Genomic DNA, 20638 nt, shown 5'->3' on the forward strand with positions numbered 1-20638 from the left:
ACTTCAGAGCAAAGAAAATTTCTCAAAAGATGTAATAGGAAATGTTATCTAAATGTTCCCCAAATACACAGAACAATTCCAAGCTCTTTCTCAAAGCCAAATCCATGACAACTCTACTTGGGAACTCTGAGTATTTCCCCTAGCTGCCCCGCTGAGAAGATAGTAACTAAGCTACTCCTGTCCCCGAAATGGAAAAAAGGTGAGCACCCAGTGTACAAAAGGGGCTCTTTGAGAAAAAGGCTCAGAGCAGATTTGGCTCATCAAGAACTCCAGCTAGACCCCAGCTACATGAAGAAGCGAGACAAGAGATGCACGGGCCAAAAAGGATTGCTCCACTTGACTCCCACCCACACTCTGGGGATCAGACATTAACAGATGTTGGTCCCAGATGCACCAAGAGAGTGGGGAGGGGAGAAAGGAGGGGTGATTCAAGATTCTTGAGAATAGGGCTTCCCTGGTGGCGCAGTGGCTAAGAGTCCGCCTGCCGATGCAGGGGACGCGGGTTCGTGCCCCGGTCCGGGAGGATCCCACATGCCACGGAGCGGCTGGGCCCGTCAGCCATGGCTGCTGAGCCTGCGCGTCCGGAGCCTGTGCTCTGCAATGGGAAGAGGCCGCAACAGTGAGAGGCCCGCGTACCGCAAAAAAAAAAAAAAAAAAAAAGATTCTTGAGAATAAACAGAGGTTCCCCCAAACCTTTCACAATCCAGGTCAATGCTGCAAGCTCTTCCGTAAGCTCTGGTCATCTGAGGGCAGTACTCAGGGAGTGCCCGGCATGGCCAGGAGACTGCTGGCTGTGGGGTTTGGGATCATTATCTGTGGAGTTCTCCTCCTTGACTTCAGTACCATCCAGTGGATCCAACATATCTCCATTCACAATTTAAAACAGTCTCCAAATCTTGTCAAAGCATCCGGTTTATACCATCCACCCACTGCAAGAGATGAATTTACAGTATTGTACTGGGTCCCTGGGCGCATTCCAGAGTGAGCTGTGGTTACTCAGCTTTAAGGCCGAGGAACAGAAATGACCCTCCTAGTCTAAACTGCGGCTTCTATACTTGTTCTACATCTTTATTCAAAGTCATTAAGTCATTAGTCCCTACTGGGAGAATGGTACATGTACATGCATTGATTGCTGTGTAGTTCACAAAGGTATGTTCATGGTTATTATATTACTGTACCCTCAGAATCACAGGCATACCTAACTCGTCCAGAGTGACTCAGATTAGTCATAATGCCTTGAATCTAGGACACCTGCCTCTCAGTGCGGGGGGGCAGCACCAGACCCACACTGGGGAAAACAGCAAGTCCCATGGGATATGTTTCCATTCATCCTCTGCTGTACCTATGTGAGTTCATGGTTTTTCCTCTGTTGCTGACAGTGTAACCCTAACAAAGGCCTCCTCTAATTTCAGTAATCGAATATGACCTGGTCAGCCGAGAGCATGGGAGGATGCCCTCATAATCCCTGATAGTGTGTCTCAGGAAAGTTGGTTGCCTTCTCAACGTGCAGCTACAGCAGCGACCTCTATCGAATGTGAATGTTGGCGTCCATTCCACGAAAAAACTGTAAAGTCTCTACTGTGTTCTTCAAAAGGCCATGCAAGAATCATCCTCCTGACCCCCTCCTGGACTCACAGCGGCAAACCCGCAGTGGGAAGAATAGCCAACATCCTACCACCAACACCAACACCCACAGAGAAAGCCAGGTGGGTTCACAGCTCACACCCTATCAAGGAAGAGGGAGTGGAGGAAACCCACAGACATCTTCCCAGCATCAGCAGCCAGAGACAGAGCCCAGCTGCACTTTGCTGCCAGCAGTCTCATAAAGACGGGAATACAGAGGCTGGTACCACAAGCATCACCACCATTACCACCACACGGGAAAAGAAACGAGCTTTGCAGAGCTTCTCATCACAGGAAGGGTGGAAACAGAGGTGAACACTTAAGTGAAAGACCAAGATAGCCTCCTCCCCCTCCCCCTTCAAGTTCGGAGAGCTGACACCACCAGGAAGGGAGGCTGGGAGGACACACCTCTCCTCCCCTTTGCCTCCAGAATGATCCCAGGAAGCTCCACGGCCACCAGCACCCTACTTAACACCCAAGTCATAGGCAAGTTGAGAGAGGGATTGTTTTAAAGGAAAAGCATAGGGACTTCCCTGGTGGTGCAGTGGTTAAGAGTCCGCCTGCCAGTGCAGGGGACACAGGTTCGAGCCCTGGTCCAGGAAGATCCCACATGCTATGGAGCAACTGAGCCCATGCGCCACAACTACTGTGCTGCGCTCTGGAGCCCGCGAGCCGCAACTACTGAAGCCTGCGTGCCTAAAGCCCGTGCTCCGCAACAAGAGAAGCCACCACAATGAGAAGTCCGCGCACCGCAACGAAGAGTAGCCCCCGCTCGCCGCAACTAGAGAAAAGCCTGCGCGCAGCAACGAAGACCCAGCGCAGCCATAAATAAATAAATAAATAATAAACAAAAAGCGTGACCCCTCCGATTTAGTCCTGCACAGACATGGCCTGAGGAAGCGAAAAAAGAGAGAGAATACTCTCTGTCAAGCCCCCCATCCCCCCCACCCACCCTGGAATCCCCTGCTAGTGGTTCTCAGAGCTAAATCCTGAAGAGCAGAGCTCCTGGCCAGGCTCAGAAGCTGATGCGTCCTTGTGTGCCCTCCACATGGCATTCAAAATTTTTTTATTTGTTGCCATTGTTTAAAATTTGGAAGATTTCACATTAAAAAAAAATCTAATTTCTGGCTTCTTTTGAAACATCATAAGAACCAGACTCCCGCGAGTTAAGAATCCCCTGCCTAAGCCAACATGTGGAACTGGGGTGGGTGACAGCCACTCCCCATGACTGATGCCCTCTGGAACCCTCTAGGCCTCCAGCTCTGTGCTGGCTTCACCTTGGTGCTGCTGACTGGTCCCAGAAGACATCTGTGGTGGAGTCCACGCTAGTGACAATGCCAAACTTGCCTCCCCCAACACCATGTATGCTGGAGATTTCTAGGACATAAAAATTTCCAGAATACAGAGACTCCATAAAGAAGCTCCTGCTCCCTTTCCCTTCACCACACTCCCCGCTCCCAGCAAAAAAAAAAAGAAAAAAAAATGCCCTCCAAGAGTCACATCTCACTAGGAGAAAACTTATCTGGTGTGAAATCTGAAGAATGGAGAAAGCAGGAATCTAGCCACCAAGCTGAAGGGCAACCCTGGCTTCAAGGATAACCCCTCAATGGTCTGAAATTAGGGGTGGAGACCACAGATCCAACCAGAGTCAGGAATAGTGTCTCGGAGGGAGAAGATGCCGCCCCCGTCTCCCTCAGCTCCGGACCCCACAGGGCACATCTCATGGGGCACCAATCAGAGGGAAACATGGCAGAACCTGTGGTCACTCCACCCCGAAGCTTGGCACCCAGGTTCCCAGTGAGAAGAATGCTTTTCAAGGGATCTGGCCTCTGCCATGTAGTGCTTATGTATGGTCTTGGGCTACACCCTGGTGCTTTCAGGGCCACTGTTTACTCATTTATCAATAAAGAGCTTAAAATGAGTAAATTTCAAATGGCTTTTAGCAATGAAATATTTTTTTCAAACTGATTTCTCTACCAATCCCCAGAAAAAAAAAAAAAAAAAAAAGACAGACACGCAATAGTGGTTGCCTACAGCTGGAGGTGAGAATGGGGAGTGACTGCAAATGAGCAGGAGGGAGCTTTTGGGGGGATGGACATGTTCCAAAATTAGATTGTGCTGATGATTGTTGAACTCTGTGTAAATACACTAAAATTCATTGAATTGTATGTTTAAAGTGAGTGAATATTATGTAACATACATGAATAAAGAAGTTTAAAACAACCCAATCAAAAAATGGGCTGAAGACCTAAATAGAACTTTCTCCAAAGAAGATATACAGATGGCCAATAGGCACATGAAAAGGTGTTCAACATTGCTAATTATTAGAGAAATGCAAATCAAAACTACAATGAGGTACCACCTCACACCAGTCAGAATGGCCATCATTAAAAGGTCTACAAATAGGAATTCCCTGGTGGTCCAGTGGTTAGGACTCAGTGCTTCCACTGTAGGAGGCACAGGTTTGATCTAAGATCCCACGTGCCATGCGGCACAGCGCCCGCCCCCCTAAAAAAAAAGTCTACAAGTAACAAATGCTGGAGAGGATGTGGAGAAAAGGGAACCCTCCTACACTGATGGTGGGAACGTAAACTGATGCAGCCACTATGGAAAACAGTATGCAGTTTCCTCAAAAAACTGAAAATAGAGTTACCATATGATCCAGCAATCCCACTATCCCACTCCTGGGCGTATATCTGAATAAAACTGTAATTCAAAAAGATACATGCACCCCTATGTTCATAGCAGCGCTATTCACAATAGCCAAGACATGGAAGCAACCTAAATGTCCATCAACAGGTGAATGCATGTGGTACATATATACAACGGAATATTACTCAGCCACAAAAAAGAATGAAATAATGCCATTTGCAGCAACATGGATGGACCGAGAGATTATCATACTAAGCAAAGTATGTCAGAAAGAGACAAATACCATATGATATCACTTATATGTGGAATCTAAAATATGACACAAATGAACTTATCTACAAAACAGAAACAGACTCAGAGACGTAGAGAACAGACTTGTGGTTGCCAAGGGGGAAGGGGGGTAGGGAACGGATGGATTGGGAGGTTGAGATTAGCAGATGCAAACTATTCTACATAGAATGGGTAAACAACAAGGTCCTATTGTAGAGCACAGGGAACTCTATTCAATATCCTATGATATGCCATAATGGAAAAGACTATGAAAAAGAATATGTATGTATATATATATATATATATATGTATAACTGAATCACTTTGCTGTACAGAAGTTAACACAACATTGTAAATCAACTATATTTCAATAAAAATTTTTAAAAACTGATAGAAACAAAGAACAGATGGATGGTTACCAGAGGCAGGGACTGGGGGGCAGGTGAAATGGTTGAAGGTGGTCAAAAGGTGTAAACTTCCAATTCTAAAAGAATAAGTCCTGAGGATGTGATGTACAGCATGGTGACTATATAATCAAGACTGCCGTATGGTGTACTTGAGAGGTGCTAAGAAAGTAAATCCTAAAAGTTCTTACTACGGGGAAAAAAATTTTTGGTAACTATATGAGGTAATAAATGTTAACTAAACTTACTGTGGTGACCATTTTGCAATATATACATATGTCAAGTAGTTATACTGTACACCTTAAACTTATACAGTGTTGTACCTCAATTACATTTCAATAAAACCAGAAGGAAAAATGCTTTTAAAAAAAGAGGATGATAAAAGATAAGCTATAGGGGCTTCCCTGGTGGCGCAGTGGTTGAGAATCTGCCTGCTAATGCAGGGGACACGGGTTCGAGCCCTGGTCTGGGAGGATCCCACATGCCGCGGAGCAACTAGGCCCGTGAGCCACAACTACTGAGCCTGCGCGTCTGGAGCCTGTGCTCCGCAACATGAGAGTCCACGATAGTGAGAGGCCCGCGCACCGCGATGAAGAGTGGCCCCCGCTTGCCACAACTAGAGAAAGCCCTCGCACAGAAACGAAGACCCAACACAGCAAAAATTAATTAATTAATTAATTAATTAACTCCTACCCCCAACGTTAAAAAAAAAAACAAAGATAAGCTATAGACTGGGAGAAAATATTTGCAAACCACGTATCTTACAAAGGACTTGTATCTGGGATATACATAAAAAGATCTCAAAACTCAACAGTAAAGAAGTAGTTCAATTAGAAAAAAACATGAACAAGAAGATATACAGATGGCAAATAAACACATGAAATCAATATCATTATGGAATATCATTAGGGAAGTGCCAATTAAAACCACAACGAGATATGGTTAAAATAAAAAGTGATAACCCCAATGCTGACAATGATGTGGAGAAAGTGGATCACTGATACATTCCTGGTGTGGATGTAAAATGATAGGGCCACTCTAGAAGAGTATGGCAGATTCTTACAAAACTAAACATGCTCTGGACCATAGAACCACGGATTCCTACTAAGCAATAAAAAGGAATAAACTATTGATTTATGCAACAAATTAAACTGTCCTCAAGGGAATTATGCAAATTAAAACTAAAAGCTAGATCAGAAGATTCTACACTATCTATTTCCATTTATGTATTTTTGAAATAATAAAATTATACAGATGAAGAAGAGAATAGTGGTTGCCAGGGGTTGTGGATGGAGATACTATAAACAAGTAGCATGAAGGATCCGTATAAAAGAACTGTTCTATACCTTGGTGGTGGTGTACATGAGTGTACACATGGGTTAAAATTGCATAGAACTAAATACACACATACGTGATTGCATATAAAACTGGGGACATCTGAATAAGGTCAATGGCTTGTACCAATGCCAATTTCCTATTGTGATACTGTGCTATAGATATTCAACTTTGTACCACTGAAGGAAATTTGGGGAAAGGTATATAGGATGTGTCATTACTTACAACTGCATTTATGAATCTATAATTATCTCAAAATGAAAAAGTTAATTTTTTAAATCTCAATATAATCATAGTTAAACACAAACCAGAAAGGAGTAATAATAAACTACATTGGGAAGGAGACGCAAGAGGGAGGAGATATGGGGATATATGTATATGTGTAGCTGATTCACTTTGTTATAAAGCAGAAACTAACACACCATTGTAAAGCAATTATACTCCAATAAAGATGTTTAATAAATAAATTAATTAATTAAATATCAAATAAATAAACTAACTTTACTATGAATATTAATCAACTTTTAATTTTGTATTTTCTCAATTTTTTGATATGTGGATGAATCACTTTCATTTGGAATCATTAATTGGTCAGATGAAACACAAGATGAGGTTCCGAGGTAATACTGGGGTAAGAGGAAGTGATCCCAGTGTTCAGGCTGGGACACTAACTCCTTCCTCCTTGAGGCCCACCGTCTTTTCCCTGAGAGCATTTTATAAACCAAAGAGCAGTTACTGGTGGAATGGTGTGATGTCATCAGTGAGTCAGAGCAAGGGCCCCACTGGATCGCTTGGCAACACTTGTCAACAGTCAGGGTTCTTCTCACGTTGGTGTGAGGCTGCACTCTGGGCTAGGGTGAGGGCCTAGATCTCGAGGGAGCCTCCGGGTGCTTACTTGGGGTGGGCGTCACTCTTTTCTGTACTAAGGTGAGTCTTGGATCCTGAACTAGGTTCCTCCAAGCTGTCGCAGGGGATGTGGAAGGGATCACCTGTGAACCTCCAGAGGAGTGACTGGGATGCAGTAGGAATACAAAGAGGTCTCGAGTTTGGGGAGAACAGAGAACAGGAGGGGATGTGGGCAAAAGGAGAACAAACTGAATATGGGGGAAGGAGGAGAGACAGTAAAGCGACTCTACAGAGAACTCGACCTTGAGAGCCCCGGGAGCATGTGGGCAGTTTGTCACCCAGGAGGAGCACTGCCCTCAGAGGCGGCAGGCGGCCCTGGCCTTCTGGAGGGGGAACTGCCTCAATCAGCTTCCAGGGCCATTTCAGACAGGCCTGGGCTACTCTGGTCAGACTTTTGCCAGGTTGGATTGCTGTAACTTTATAGTGGTTCACGGGGATATTTAGGCAGAGCCGATGACATAAGCGTGTAAGGTGGCCCAGCTCAACCCTCATGGAAATGTGACTGAGGCTCAACTGGGGCTGCCACCAGCCTTCTTCCCCCGAGCACCGCTCAGACGCGAGTTCTAATCCCAAGTCCAAAGAGCTCTAGCCACGGTCAAGGAACAAATCCTAGACAAATTAGGTCAGCATTTCCTCGTCTGTAAACAGGCAAGTGACACACCTTACCTCACACCTCCTTGTAAGGACTGAATGAGGGCATCCCAACGCACTAATCAATATCTCAAGTTTACTAAGCAATTACTGGTAGCTAATGCTATTGCCATTTTAATTATTATTAGGTCTCACAAGAAGCCGGTTAAGCGGAAGGAAGTGGCCTGGTCAGAATCAAGTTGGTTTCTTTCCAGTTTTTGGTACCCAGAAAAGACAGGCTATCCCTCTGAGCTCCACATCGGATGCCTCGGAGAGTGATGCAAGTCCACAGGACCCGGCAAAAAAGTCGGATGAAAAGGCTGCTCGTGGCAGGGAAGCCAGGTGTGTGTGGTCATTCACACTTCTCCCTGCTCGCTGAATGAATGAAGGTGATAGATCATCATGGCTCCAGCATCACTTCTTCTTCCCTGGACTCTTCATGGGTGTGGGTCTGCAGGGCAGGGGAAAGGTGTCCAGGGTGAGACAGGAGGTCACTATCTTGCTCACCTTTGTAGTTATTAAAGACATCGATGACCAGAGAGTTTCACATTTGTCTCCACAGAGGTGCTCCCCAGGCAGAAAGATCCAGGGAAGGAGGCACAGGAGAGCAGTTTTTCCCTGGCCAAGAAAGGTAAATATTACTGCAGTTCCTACCCTCCTTTATAGACAGAGTGCAAAGGGGGTGATGGTCATTCTTATCCCTTCAGATGTCACGAGCAACATACTCAAGGTGAGTGAGAAGGGAAGAGCACAGTGTTTCCCAGGTGGGTCCCTCCCCTGATCACACAGGGTCCTTCCTCTCTCCTTGCAGCTGCTCAGGATGGGAGCCCTCTGGCCTCCAGTTCTGCCCCTCCAGAGGCTGTCTCTGAGCAGAGAACCAGGAGGATGAGAGGCCAGAAGAGGAAGAGACTGATGGATGTCAAGGGAGGTGTGGTGTCCTCAGCTCCCTTGGCCCTGAAGAGAACATCAGGTACTGCTGAGTAACCACTTGTTGTCTTGCCCTCAGGAGGCAGGGTTCAATCTTCAGGGTGAGCTGCAAGGGCAGACTCGGGGCCTCCCAGGTGGGTCAGGTCTGTGCTCACACAGAGTCTCGTTCCCGCAGCCGCCCAGGACAGCAGGCCCCTGGCCTCCAATCCCACCTCCTCGGAAGTCGTCTCCAAGCTGAAGTCCTGGAAGAAGCGCAGTCAGAGGAGGAACATGTGGACCGTCACTCATGTTGAGGGAACGAAACTCAGGTTCAGCAAGAGAAGATCCAGTTATCGTCCAGAAGACCAAGAGGCCTTCTACCGGCTTCTGGGTCTGTGCTCTGAGCTAGTGGAGGGTCAGGTCCCTTCTACACCGAGGATCCCACAGGCTCTGGGATCATGGCCAAATCTCCCCCTGGGGCTCAGAGCTGTGAGGTGTCCAGGTGGCACAGAAGCAGATCGCTCTGTTTCCACAGTTCTACTGCGGTGCTCATGGGTTTTCATCTGAGATGAGTTCTTGGAGGGAGAAGGGAAAGAAGGACTCACGGTTGAGGGTTCAATTATCAAGACATTTTAGGACACATCAAGGGAGGAATCCCCTGCCCACATTGAGTGCCTCCAGTTAGGATTTTAGAGATGAGTGATGAAAGGACAAACTAGATCTCGCTGCCTTTATGCTCAAAGTGGGAGGAGACCCCAAAAATTACAGAAATAAGTTGCTCTCAGCCAGTGACAAATGCAGACAAGGAAAAGGCAATGACACCGAGAGATGGGCTGTGAGCAGGAGAGCTTTGTGACAGATACTCAGGGAAGGTCTGCAGAGAAGGTGATGTCAGGACCAGAGGCAGGACCGAGTGTGACATGTTGCGGGATGTCACGGAGCTGACACTGTCCAGTGTAGCACGCACTAGCCACATGCAGTTCTTCAAATTTAATTCTACGTGAGTTAAAATAAACTTCAGTTAAAATAAAATTCAGTTCCTGGTTCTCACCAGGCACATTTCATAAGCTCAGTAGCCACACATGGCTAATGGCTACTGTACTGGACAGCAAGCTACAGAATATTTTCATCATCACAGAAAGCAATGCCCTTCCGGGAGCCAGGCCTCCTGGACAAGGGTCAGGGAGGGCGAAATGATCCATGACCCCTCCATCTTCCCGTCTCGGTAAATGTCATTGTCCGGGGCAAGGTGTGAAAGACAAGGAGGACCTGGCATTCTCAGGCCACCACTGGAAAATGGCACCTCCAGGGACAACTCTAATCCCAGATGAGCCTGCTGGGGCCAGGGGAGGCCAGGTCATTATCAGCAGGAAGTGAAGGGGGTCCAGGAGAAGGAGGGTAGAATGCCCAGTGCCCCCCCACCCCCACCCAGGGGGGTATGAACTCTCCACTGCCCACATAGGATGCTCCGTTATCAGGTGGGGCAGGAAAGCATTGCACAGTCGCAGTGTGATGAAGTGACAGGGATGTAGTGCCCAGAGGCCAAAGGCCACATCCAACCTTTGGCTCGAGGAACGTTATGTTAAACTTTGAGAACCAGGTCATATCTCTTTATGAGACACACATACCCAGCCATGTGCTGAAGATGAAATAACAATAGCAAAATCCCTGCCCCACAGTTGAGACTCTCTCCCTGGGTCAATGGAAGGAACAGCTTTGTCACTGTTAAGGCTCTGAGCCTTCCTGGGGGAAGAGAGCTGCCTCGACTTCCTGAAACAGAGGAACTGGGAGAAGTTTCCAGTTCTCCTCCTCCCTGTGAAATGTCCCACAGCCCCAGCCTCACTGCTCCCAGAAGGGCTGCTCCGAGGCCCTCATCACGTCTCCCTTCCTTTACAGAGGACCCTGTTATCCAGAGCTTCTTGAAAGCTGATATTTTCCTGCAAGTGTCTGACAAGGTACTCACAGCACTAAAATTATGAGGGACCAAGGGGTCTGCAGTGTCCCCACCCCCTGGGGGTGGGGACGGAGGACAAGGTGTCTGACTGAGCAGAGGCCCTGGAGAGACCCGCCCTTGGGGCCAGAAAGGAAGAAAGGACACACTACGGGTGCCCCGGCCCTTGGGCATCTCCTCCCTGGCCTCCCGTCAGCTCATCTCCGCATGTCAAAGGGCCATCACACCCTCAGCAAGGCCCACCCTGGGTGGTTTTCCCACCTGGCCTGTGGATGGGGCGGGGCGCAGGGCCCACTCAGGCCACTGGTCCTGCCATCGACCCCTGGCCGCCCCTCCCCCGCCCTGTGTCTTCCCGCAGTACCTGCTCTCCATGGTGGTGGAGTACTTCGGCCGTGTCGGGCTGCCTGGTCACCTCTACAACAGGATCCACTTCTTCCTGGCCCTGTGAGCAATGCCTGAGGGCACCCAGTGGTGGTTCAAGGCCCTCAAGGGGTCACATGGTCAGAGCAAGGGAAGGCAAGGAGCAAGGTCCTGGGATAATGAACGTAGCCAGGAAACACCATTTGCTGCCCAGAGACTGAGGGACCCGAGGTAGAAAGTCCCAGGGAAATGGCGACAGCCAGAACCTTGACCTGGGCCGGGCACAGCATGGGCCCAGCAGCCTTGGTGCTGAGGACGGTCCTGCCCTCTGTGGACCCGGGTGCTCCTCCAGGGTGACCTCAGCAGCCTCTCTCCACTGTCTCGCCTGAGTCCTTGTGGGGGCCGGGACCAGCTAGCCCTCTTTTCTGATGGCAGCTACATCGCCTCCGACATGGAGGAGGACAACCCCACGGCCAAGCAGAGCATCTTCCCGTTCCTGCTGGACAGAGAGCACTGGCAACACCTCTACAAGAAGTTCCTCCAGCTGAAGGTGGAATTCTTCCATGCCATGGAGTACCGAGCCTGGGTCACCCGGGAATTGTGTGAGGAGGTCTGTCGGGGATGAGGGCCGGGGAGCGCACCCCAGAGGTGGAGGGGCTGGGCCCCTCCTCCAGGCGCTCACCCTGCTGTGCTACCCTTTCAGATCCAGGCCCAGAACCCACATCACTGGGTCTGGAGTCGGGTGCGCCCGGGCGCCCCCTAGGTTCCCAAGAAATGGAGCAGCGGCTGCAGGTGCTCCAAGTGAGTACTGGGCCTCCTGGTGGGGACAACCCCACCCCGTGCCCTGCAGTCACCTCCAGGGCTGGTGGTCACGAGGAAGTGCCACTGCATCCCTTAATGCACTGTTAGCCTAGTAAGGGCTCTGCGAACTCCCATGGTACAGAAAGTAATTACTGTGTTTATACAGAAACTCTCCAAATGGATTCAATTATGGAATTATTTACCACGCTATACAAGGTCCCAATTAGCATATCAATTTTTTTTCTTTTCCTTTTTTTTTTTTAGGAAAACTCTTGGAATTGCTGATCTAAGTAATGAATGAAAACCTCTGCAGGGTTTTGATCTGAGTTGATTTTTAAATATAAATACATGAAAAACACTGAGGTCATCCTTTCTGGAAAGGGATCCATTACCATGGTGGCTCTTGGGAAAAGAGAACAATTAACTCCAACGTGTCATCAAAGGTTTTCTGTGCTTTGCTCCCACTTGATGCAAGCTACCCTGAGCTGGGTCCTTGTAGTATGTGTCAGGGTCTAGCCTCACGTGGACGGAAGGAGCTCCTAGGGCTCTCTAGTCTGAACAAATAAGCTTGCTGGAAGATAAAGGAAACAAGTACACATGCAGAGCTGTGAGGAAGCCCGTGACAAACGACACATGCACAGGCCAATCACCTGACTAGCATCACATGCTTTAGCATTTGTTTTCCTTGGCTTAAATTTCGTTTTTATGTGTGGATTTACTTGAAGTGGAGGGAGACCTTCTGTGAAATGCATAAGGAACCCCCTGCTTGGGCAGACGGCTGTACTAGGACAGTCCTGTGAGCTGAGCCCCCCACCCTTTGCCTCATTGCAGGGGCCCATTCTGACCCCAGGAGAAAGAAAAGGAGAGAGAAATGCAGGGCAAGTGTGTTCTGAGATAAACCGAATTTGGTGTGAAGTTTCATTCATCCCTCAGGTTTTTAGTTGAGGACCAAGAATATGCCACGACTACATATTCCTACTGTATATATCAGGAGTCTCAAAATTCGAAAGAAAAGAGTGTTTTTACTACAATAAGAAAAAAAACAAAAGAAAGGCAAACATCCGGGGCCCCTCTCGGATCTTCACTCATAAGAGCAATGAGGGTGACAGCTGATTTTCCCAGACCCTCTGTCCTACACGCACCTTGTGCTGTGGCGCTGACAGCTTCCTTCCTCGCTGGGGGGCCTGCCTTCCACTCTGATCTCACTTTCCCTCTTTTCTTGTAGCTCCCACCCCCCTCTCCCTCCCCCACCACGGGGCCTCCAGGCAGCTGTAGAGGGACAGCACTGGGCCTCCAGCTCTCCTCAGGCCCGCCGACCGTGGCAGCCTGAACCTGGGTGTCGAAACCAGCCAGTGGCACGAGGGCCCCCCAGCCTTCCAGTGGGTGTCAGCTGACAAAGGGCCTGACCCCTGAGTACTCTGAAAGGGTCTAGCAGTAACATGGAGGGGGGCACCCAAGGGAGACAAGAGACCAGAGCTGGAGCCTCCACAGAGACTGAGGATGGGCAGAGGGAGAAGAGACAGAAAGTCAGGAAGAGGCCTGGACCCCCGAGGAGGAGGGACCTGAGAAGAGCCCAAAGAACCTAGACTAGAAGGTAGTGAGGGAAAGAGGCAGAGACAGGAAGGAGGGAAACACATGAGGAGAGAGGAGGACAATCAGCATCTCACCTGCTGGAGAGCAGCCTTATCCAGGGAGGAGATGGGAAATGTCAGCCGCAGGAGCGCGGGAAGGCATGGAGAGCATCAGTGGGCCGGTCTGAGGCTGACACAGGTGGAAACAGAGGCGGGGAGTCCTATGCTATCCTTCACTCTGACATTCCAGAAATAACCCAACCTGCAGGCTCAGAGAAGGGAGAGAGCAGGGGAGGGGCTCATGAATGCTTCCTGGGGGAGAGGTGGGGAGGTGCCAGGGTGCCATCAAAGCTGGAAACAGGACAGTGGAAGCCGAGGTAAGGAAAAGAGGGATTCAAGGAATCCTATGAAGGTATTAGTGTGAAATGCAGTCACAAAAACATGAGCCATCCTAAATGCCAAAGTCATGAATACAACAAATTTTGAGAGCAGAGAAAACAGACCAAATAAAGATACACAGTAAATATAAGAAGTGCGGTATAAATATAGAAATATAAAAACTAGACACACCTTAGAGCATATTATTAATAAATCTGAACTCACTACTAAAAGAAAAATATCTTCAGATTGAATCACAAAGCAAAACCCAGCTGTGTGGTTTGTAAGACCTTATCCTTAAATGATCAGAGGTGCGAGGGCTACACCAACAGACATGCTCGACTGAGAGTAGGAATTGTGATTTTTACACCAGGGGAAGGAAAATTAAGGCTCAGAACCCTTCAGAGAGACCAAGAAGGTCATTTGGGGTCGGGGTGGGGGACCCTGGGGGCACCTGTCCAGCATTAAAGGCCATCCCAGGGCCTGGGCTGGTCCACTGCAGCTTGATTTGCTCAGTGATGTTCAGGTTTACAGCTCTCTACACGTATAGCCCCTTTAGGTAGGAAATCTTATTACTGGCCAGCTGCTATACAGTATTACTAGGTAATCACTGCAATTGCCAGACAGAAACTATCTAGCTCTTTGTCTCTCTTTTTGCCCCTGGAAATGTCTAATTGTGCCAAGAAATTTCTGGTAAGGTTCCCAGGAACCTCACAGTCAAGTCTTCTAAAAAGCCGACTCCTTTCAGGAAGCAATACAGTTGTTCAATGCTCTCTATCCCATGAAGGCTTAGCATTTGCTTCGAGTCCTCGAAACTGCCAGCAGCAAACGACCACAGTACTTTTCAGTCTGTGACACCCAGTCTGTGCTGCCCCAGAAGGCCAAGGTGGAAGCAGCTGGGCTAAGGGTTGGTTCTCTCCTCAGGGTGGCCGCTGAGGGGCAAACCCAGAACCAACAGGACTGGGCAATGGGCCACACTATGCCTCCATCCACACACCTGGGACTCTGTCCCAGGAAGCCTGACACAAATGGGGCCAACCCCAATGCCTTGCAGTTCCTCAGCTAAAAGGTCGCCCATTCTTCCTTTAGTCAGAGAGTCCCCTCAGCATGTTAGGGGAAACCCAAGGCCACTCGGGGGGGGGGGGGGTTCACTGCTGCTGCAGCACTGAGGCTGGTGCCATTCGGGGGAGCTGGTGCAAGGATTACAGGACTGCAGAGACACTTGGGGCTTTCAGAGAACAGCCGAGTGTCTGATAATGGAAAAGGCAAGTGAACAGCACTGGGAGCTCAGGGGAGATAACCAAGGGGCTGGAAACTCCATAAGCAAAGCCCAGGGGAGAACAAGTGGTGGGGACTCGGTAGGGGTTGTGTTCACATCTGGGTCATTACATCCCACACAGCATCACAGGGTCTGCTCCGGAACCCAAGCAGAAAGGGTGTTGATAAAGGGAAGCAGATGGAGGGGTCTTTGGAGCAGATGATGAAGAAGCCCCAACAAAGCTCCAGAAACTCCAGGGCGGGGCCCCCGGGCAGAGCTGGTATTAACGCCCTGCTGCCAGGTGTGCACCCTCTGCCCTCGTGTCCGCCTATAACGGCTTCGCCTCCTCTCCCACCTCCCGGCCTTGCTTGGGCATCTCTCGCTGGCACCTCCCAATGGCACACTCTTACCTGGTCCCATACGGGAAACACAGGTGGAGGCTAAGGAGAGAGGAGGAGGTGGTGAAGACGCCGAGTTGACATCCAGGCCCCTCACAGGGCACAGGGGATGACCTACAGGTGAACCAGTGCAACAGAGGGGGTGTGGAGGGAGGTGACCAGACAGCACCTGCGCCCTCCTCTGGGGACCTACAGAGACTTCATCGCCTGAGGGCTGGAGCGCCTCTCATCTAGATCTTACCAGGCAGGAGACTGCAGCCAGGGATGCTAATTACAGTGGATTTGCTAAGGATTCTTCCTTCCACTCCACAGTTATACACGTTTACCCAAAATATCTTCTTAATCTCTGAAATGGTACAGTAAGCAGAATTAAAACATTCTTGATAAGTGAGAGATATGCACACAAAGAAACACAAATGAAAGAAAAACAAGGGGCACCAACTAGCTTCCAACCACTCTCCCTGTGATGAGTCCCCCAGTAACGTGACTCCACAGATCAGGATCTGGCATGTCTGGGTTCTGAAAGCACACGGTCCACAGTGTCCCAAGGCTCTGCACCTGCCCATAAGACTCAGGATGGCGCCACTGACTACACAGGCAAGGCGAGACACTTCACACCTTAGTACTGGAGTAAAAGCAGTGGAAATTAAGAGCATGTGCTTACTTACAGATTTTCATTGCTTTTATTGAGCTTACTATAAAATTACTTCTTTTCCTAAATTTCCTACTTCATGTCTTAATAGACCATGGAAGAAATCTTTTCAGCTAAAAGAGAAACTTTTTAATTAAGATGTTGTAATGACCAAGAAAGCAACACACAGGCTAATTCAATTAATGTAATTCCAAGAAATTACACAAAGGCCTTTGTTTTTCCAAAGATGCACAGAGAAAGGAAGAGTCAGTGTGTCTGCTTTTTAAAGGTGTTCATAAACTCTGCCTGGTGCAACGTCCTTGTAACTTACATTTCATCGGCAACGTCCCTGTAACTTACATTTAATCGGCCTCTTCCTGAGGGTCTACTGGACCAGGAAGACAGGCAGTAAAGGACCAGGTTCTCGGGTAGAAACAGCGTGGTCTGGGTGCCCAGGCTTGTCTGGGCTGCGATGGGGAGCGGTGCGGACTTGGGCCAGCCACCCCTCCCTGAGCCTCCGGGTCTCAGCTGTAGAACGAGGGGCAGGACCAGATGCCACCCGAGGGAGCTTCTGGTGCAGCTGCCTGATCGATGGGCTCCCCTCGTCTGGGGCCTGAAAGTCCTGCCCTCTGAGCAGCCCCCACTTTCCATCCCAGCCTCACTTTCACTCAAGAACATAAGATGGAGCAAAGCAAGAGGATGGAGAACAGGCAAGTCTTCCTGATCCACAGGCAAAAATCAAGGATGTGGTTTTAGGGGCTCTTTTATCGAAAAAGACATTTCGGAAGCTTGTGACCGTAATGAGAAGCAACCAAGGTATTTGGGAGTAGGGGGAACCTGGCCTTGGAAGCAGGAAAACACAGTCACCTGGGAAGCTTTGGAACCAGCGTGGGTATCTGCCGGGCGCAGTAGGTGCTGACAGAGGCCTCCACGTGGAGGGGATGCATTTCCGACCTCACTTCCGTCTCCTTCCACTGCTGGTTAAAAATTGCAGACACAGGGGCACAGAGGTGACCAAATCCTGTCCCTTCCCCCATTGCTTAACTGGAGAGATCTTCATACAGTGAGGCATTTTCCCCCAAATCTGGTCAGTATGAGGATGGGGAACCCAGAAGAGAGGCCCCCAACCCTGTATGAAGGAGGCGACAAAGTCTTCCTGCTTTGGTCTCACATTGGTCCACGGCCTTCAGTTTCCCCCAGTTCCCAACACCCTCTCCCGGCCTGGCCTACTCCTGTCGCTCAGACTGGGCTTTGGCATGTGCTTCCCTTGGAATCATCACAAGCCCATGCCTCTGACAATTCCTGCCTCGGCTCCCACAGGCTCTGGCTTCCAGTCCAATGCTGGCTCCCACGCTCGGGCCTGTCTGCAGCCCAGCAGGCTCGCCGACCTCCCACCAAGCGTGTTTGCACACTGACCACCAGGCTGAGAGGTGCGAGCCCCCTCCTTCCTGCCTCCTCTAGGATGTCAGGAGATGCCCTAAGCTGGGACATGCCCCTCTCCGTATGCTGTGAAGTCAGCTGGTTTCTAGAAAAAGGGTGAGAAAGTGGCCTTTTTCAAGTCAGATGACGCAGCACCAAGGAGCAGTTCTGTGAGGCTTACACCAATGGAGTCCTGCGGCTAAGGCCTGGCGTCTATGCCTCAGAGCTTCCCACAAGTTCATGCCTTCACTCCTTTGGAAGACACTCGAGCACCAGTCAGAGGGAACCATGGCAGAACCTGTGGTCACTCCACCCCGAAGCTTGGCACCCAGGTTCCCAGTGGGAAGAATGCTTTTCAAGGGATCTGACCTCTGCCATGTAGTGCTTATGTATGGTCTTGGGCTACACCCTGGTGCTTTCAGGGCCACTGTTTTCTCATTTATCAATAAAGAGCTTAAAATGAGTAAATTTCAAATGGCTTTTAGCAATGAAATATTTTTTTCAAACTGATTTCTCTACCAATCCCCAGAAAAAAAAACAGACAGACACGCAGTAGTGGTTGCCTACAGCTGGAGGTGAGAATGGGGAGTGACTGCAAATGAGCAGGAGGGAGCTTTTGGGGGGATGGACATGTTCCAAAATTAGATTGTGCTGATGATTGTTGAACTCTGTGTAAATACACTAAAATTCATTGAATTGTATGTTTAAAATGAGTGAATATTATGTAACATACATGAATAAAGAAGTTTAAAACAACCCAATCAAAAAATGGGCTGAAGACCTAAATAGAACTTTCTCCAAAGAAGATATACAGATGGCCAATAGGCACATGAAAAGGTGTTCAACATTGCTAATTATTAGAGAAATGCAAATCAAAACTACAATGAGGTACCACCTCACACCAGTCAGAATGGCCATCATTAAAAGGTCTACAAATAGGAATTCCCTGGTGGTCCAGTGGTTAGGACTCAGTGCTTCCACTGTAGGAGGCACAGGTTTGATCTAAGATCCCACGTGCCATGCGGCACAGCGCCCGCCCCCCTAAAAAAAAAGTCTACAAGTAACAAATGCTGGAGAGGATGTGGAGAAAAGGGAACCCTCCTACACTGATGGTGGGAACGTAAACTGATGCAGCCACTATGGAAAACAGTATGCAGTTTCCTCAAAAAACTGAAAATAGAGTTACCATATGATCCAGCAATCCCACTATCCCACTCCTGGGCGTATATCTGAATAAAACTGTAATTCAAAAAGATACATGCACCCCTATGTTCATAGCAGCACTATTCACAATAGCCAAGACATGGAAGCAACCTAAATGTCCATCAACAGATGAATGCATGTGGTACATATATACAACGGAATATTACTCAGCCACAAAAAAGAATGAAATAATGCCATTTGCAGCAACATGGATGGACCGAGAGATTATCATACTAAGCAAAGTATGTCAGAAAGAGACAAATACCATATGATATCACTTATATGTGGAATCTAAAATATGACACAAATGAACTTATCTACAAAACAGAAACAGACTCAGAGACGTAGAGAACAGACTTGTGGTTGCCAAGGGGGAAGGGGGGTAGGGAACGGATGGATTGGGAGGTTGAGATTAGCAGATGCAAACTATTCTACATAGAATGGGTAAACAACAAGGTCCTATTGTAGAGCACAGGGAACTCTATTCAATATCCTATGATATGCCATAATGGAAAAGACTATGAAAAAGAATATGTATGTATATATATATATATATATATGTATAACTGAATCACTTTGCTGTACAGAAGTTAACACAACATTGTAAATCAACTATATTTCAATAAAAATTTTTAAAAACTGATAGAAACAAAGAACAGATGGATGGTTACCAGAGGCAGGGACTGGGGGGCAGGTGAAATGGTTGAAGGTGGTCAAAAGGTGTAAACTTCCAATTCTAAAAGAATAAGTCCTGAGGATGTGATGTACAGCATGGTGACTATATAATCAAGACTGCCGTATGGTGTACTTGAGAGGTGCTAAGAAAGTAAATCCTAAAAGTTCTTACTACGGGGAAAAAAATTTTTGGTAACTATATGAGGTAATAAATGTTAACTAAACTTACTGTGGTGACCATTTTGCAATATATACATATGTCAAGTAGTTATACTGTACACCTTAAACTTATACAGTGTTGTACCTCAATTACATTTCAATAAAACCAGAAGGAAAAATGCTTTTAAAAAAAGAGGATGATAAAAGATAAGCTATAGGGGCTTCCCTGGTGGCGCAGTGGTTGAGAATCTGCCTGCTAATGCAGGGGACACGGGTTCGAGCCCTGGTCTGGGAGGATCCCACATGCCGCGGAGCAACTAGGCCCGTGAGCCACAACTACTGAGCCTGCGCGTCTGGAGCCTGTGCTCCGCAACATGAGAGTCCACGATAGTGAGAGGCCCGCGCACCGCGATGAAGAGTGGCCCCCGCTTGCCACAACTAGAGAAAGCCCTCGCACAGAAACGAAGACCCAACACAGCAAAAATTAATTAATTAATTAATTAATTAACTCCTACCCCCAACGTTAAAAAAAAAAACAAAGATAAGCTATAGACTGGGAGAAAATATTTGCAAACCACGTATCTTACAAAGGACTTGTATCTGGGATATACATAAAAAGATCTCAAAACTCAACAGTAAAGAAGTAGTTCAATTAGAAAAAAACATGAACAAGAAGATATACAGATGGCAAATAAACACATGAAATCAATATCATTATGGAATATCATTAGGGAAGTGCCAATTAAAACCACAACGAGATATGGTTAAAATAAAAAGTGATAACCCCAATGCTGACAATGATGTGGAGAAAGTGGATCACTGATACATTCCTGGTGTGGATGTAAAATGATAGGGCCACTCTAGAAGAGTATGGCAGATTCTTACAAAACTAAACATGCTCTGGACCATAGAACCACGGATTCCTACTAAGCAATAAAAAGGAATAAACTATTGATTTATGCAACAAATTAAACTGTCCTCAAGGGAATTATGCAAATTAAAACTAAAAGCTAGATCAGAAGATTCTACACTATCTATTTCCATTTATGTATTTTTGAAATAATAAAATTATACAGATGAAGAAGAGAATAGTGGTTGCCAGGGGTTG

At 47.9% G+C, this 20638-nt stretch overlaps 1 protein-coding gene across 1 annotated transcript; it reads left to right on the top strand.

Moving 5' to 3' along the window:
* Positions 1-6813: 6813 nt before the first annotated feature.
* On the top strand, positions 6814-13309 carry LOC308609849 (speedy protein E4A-like). Its single transcript, XM_081259137.1, has 4 exons — positions 6814-9117; positions 10623-10681; positions 11036-11121; positions 11473-13309. Exons 1-4 carry the CDS (start codon positions 9018-9020, stop codon positions 11660-11662), a joined length of 435 nt encoding a protein of 144 aa, XP_081115263.1. The 5' UTR covers positions 6814-9017; the 3' UTR covers positions 11663-13309.
* Positions 13310-20638: the final 7329 nt, after the last annotated feature.

This window comes from Mesoplodon bidens (genome assembly GCF_964165515.1).
Source record: "Mesoplodon bidens genome assembly, contig: HAP1_SCAFFOLD_1624, whole genome shotgun sequence".
NCBI classification, from domain to species: Eukaryota; Metazoa; Chordata; class Mammalia; order Artiodactyla; family Ziphiidae; genus Mesoplodon; species Mesoplodon bidens.

Coding starts and splice junctions, on each gene's coding strand:
- LOC308609849 (XM_081259137.1), top strand. CDS start 9,018: ATGTGGACCGTCACTCATGTTGAGGGAACGAAACTCAGGTTCAGCAAG. Junction 9,118..10,622: donor GGCCTTCTACCGGCTTCTGG/GTCTGTGCTCTG, acceptor CTTCCTTTACAG/AGGACCCTGTTATCCAGAGC. Junction 11,122..11,472: donor ATCCACTTCTTCCTGGCCCT/GTGAGCAATGCC, acceptor TTCTGATGGCAG/CTACATCGCCTCCGACATGG.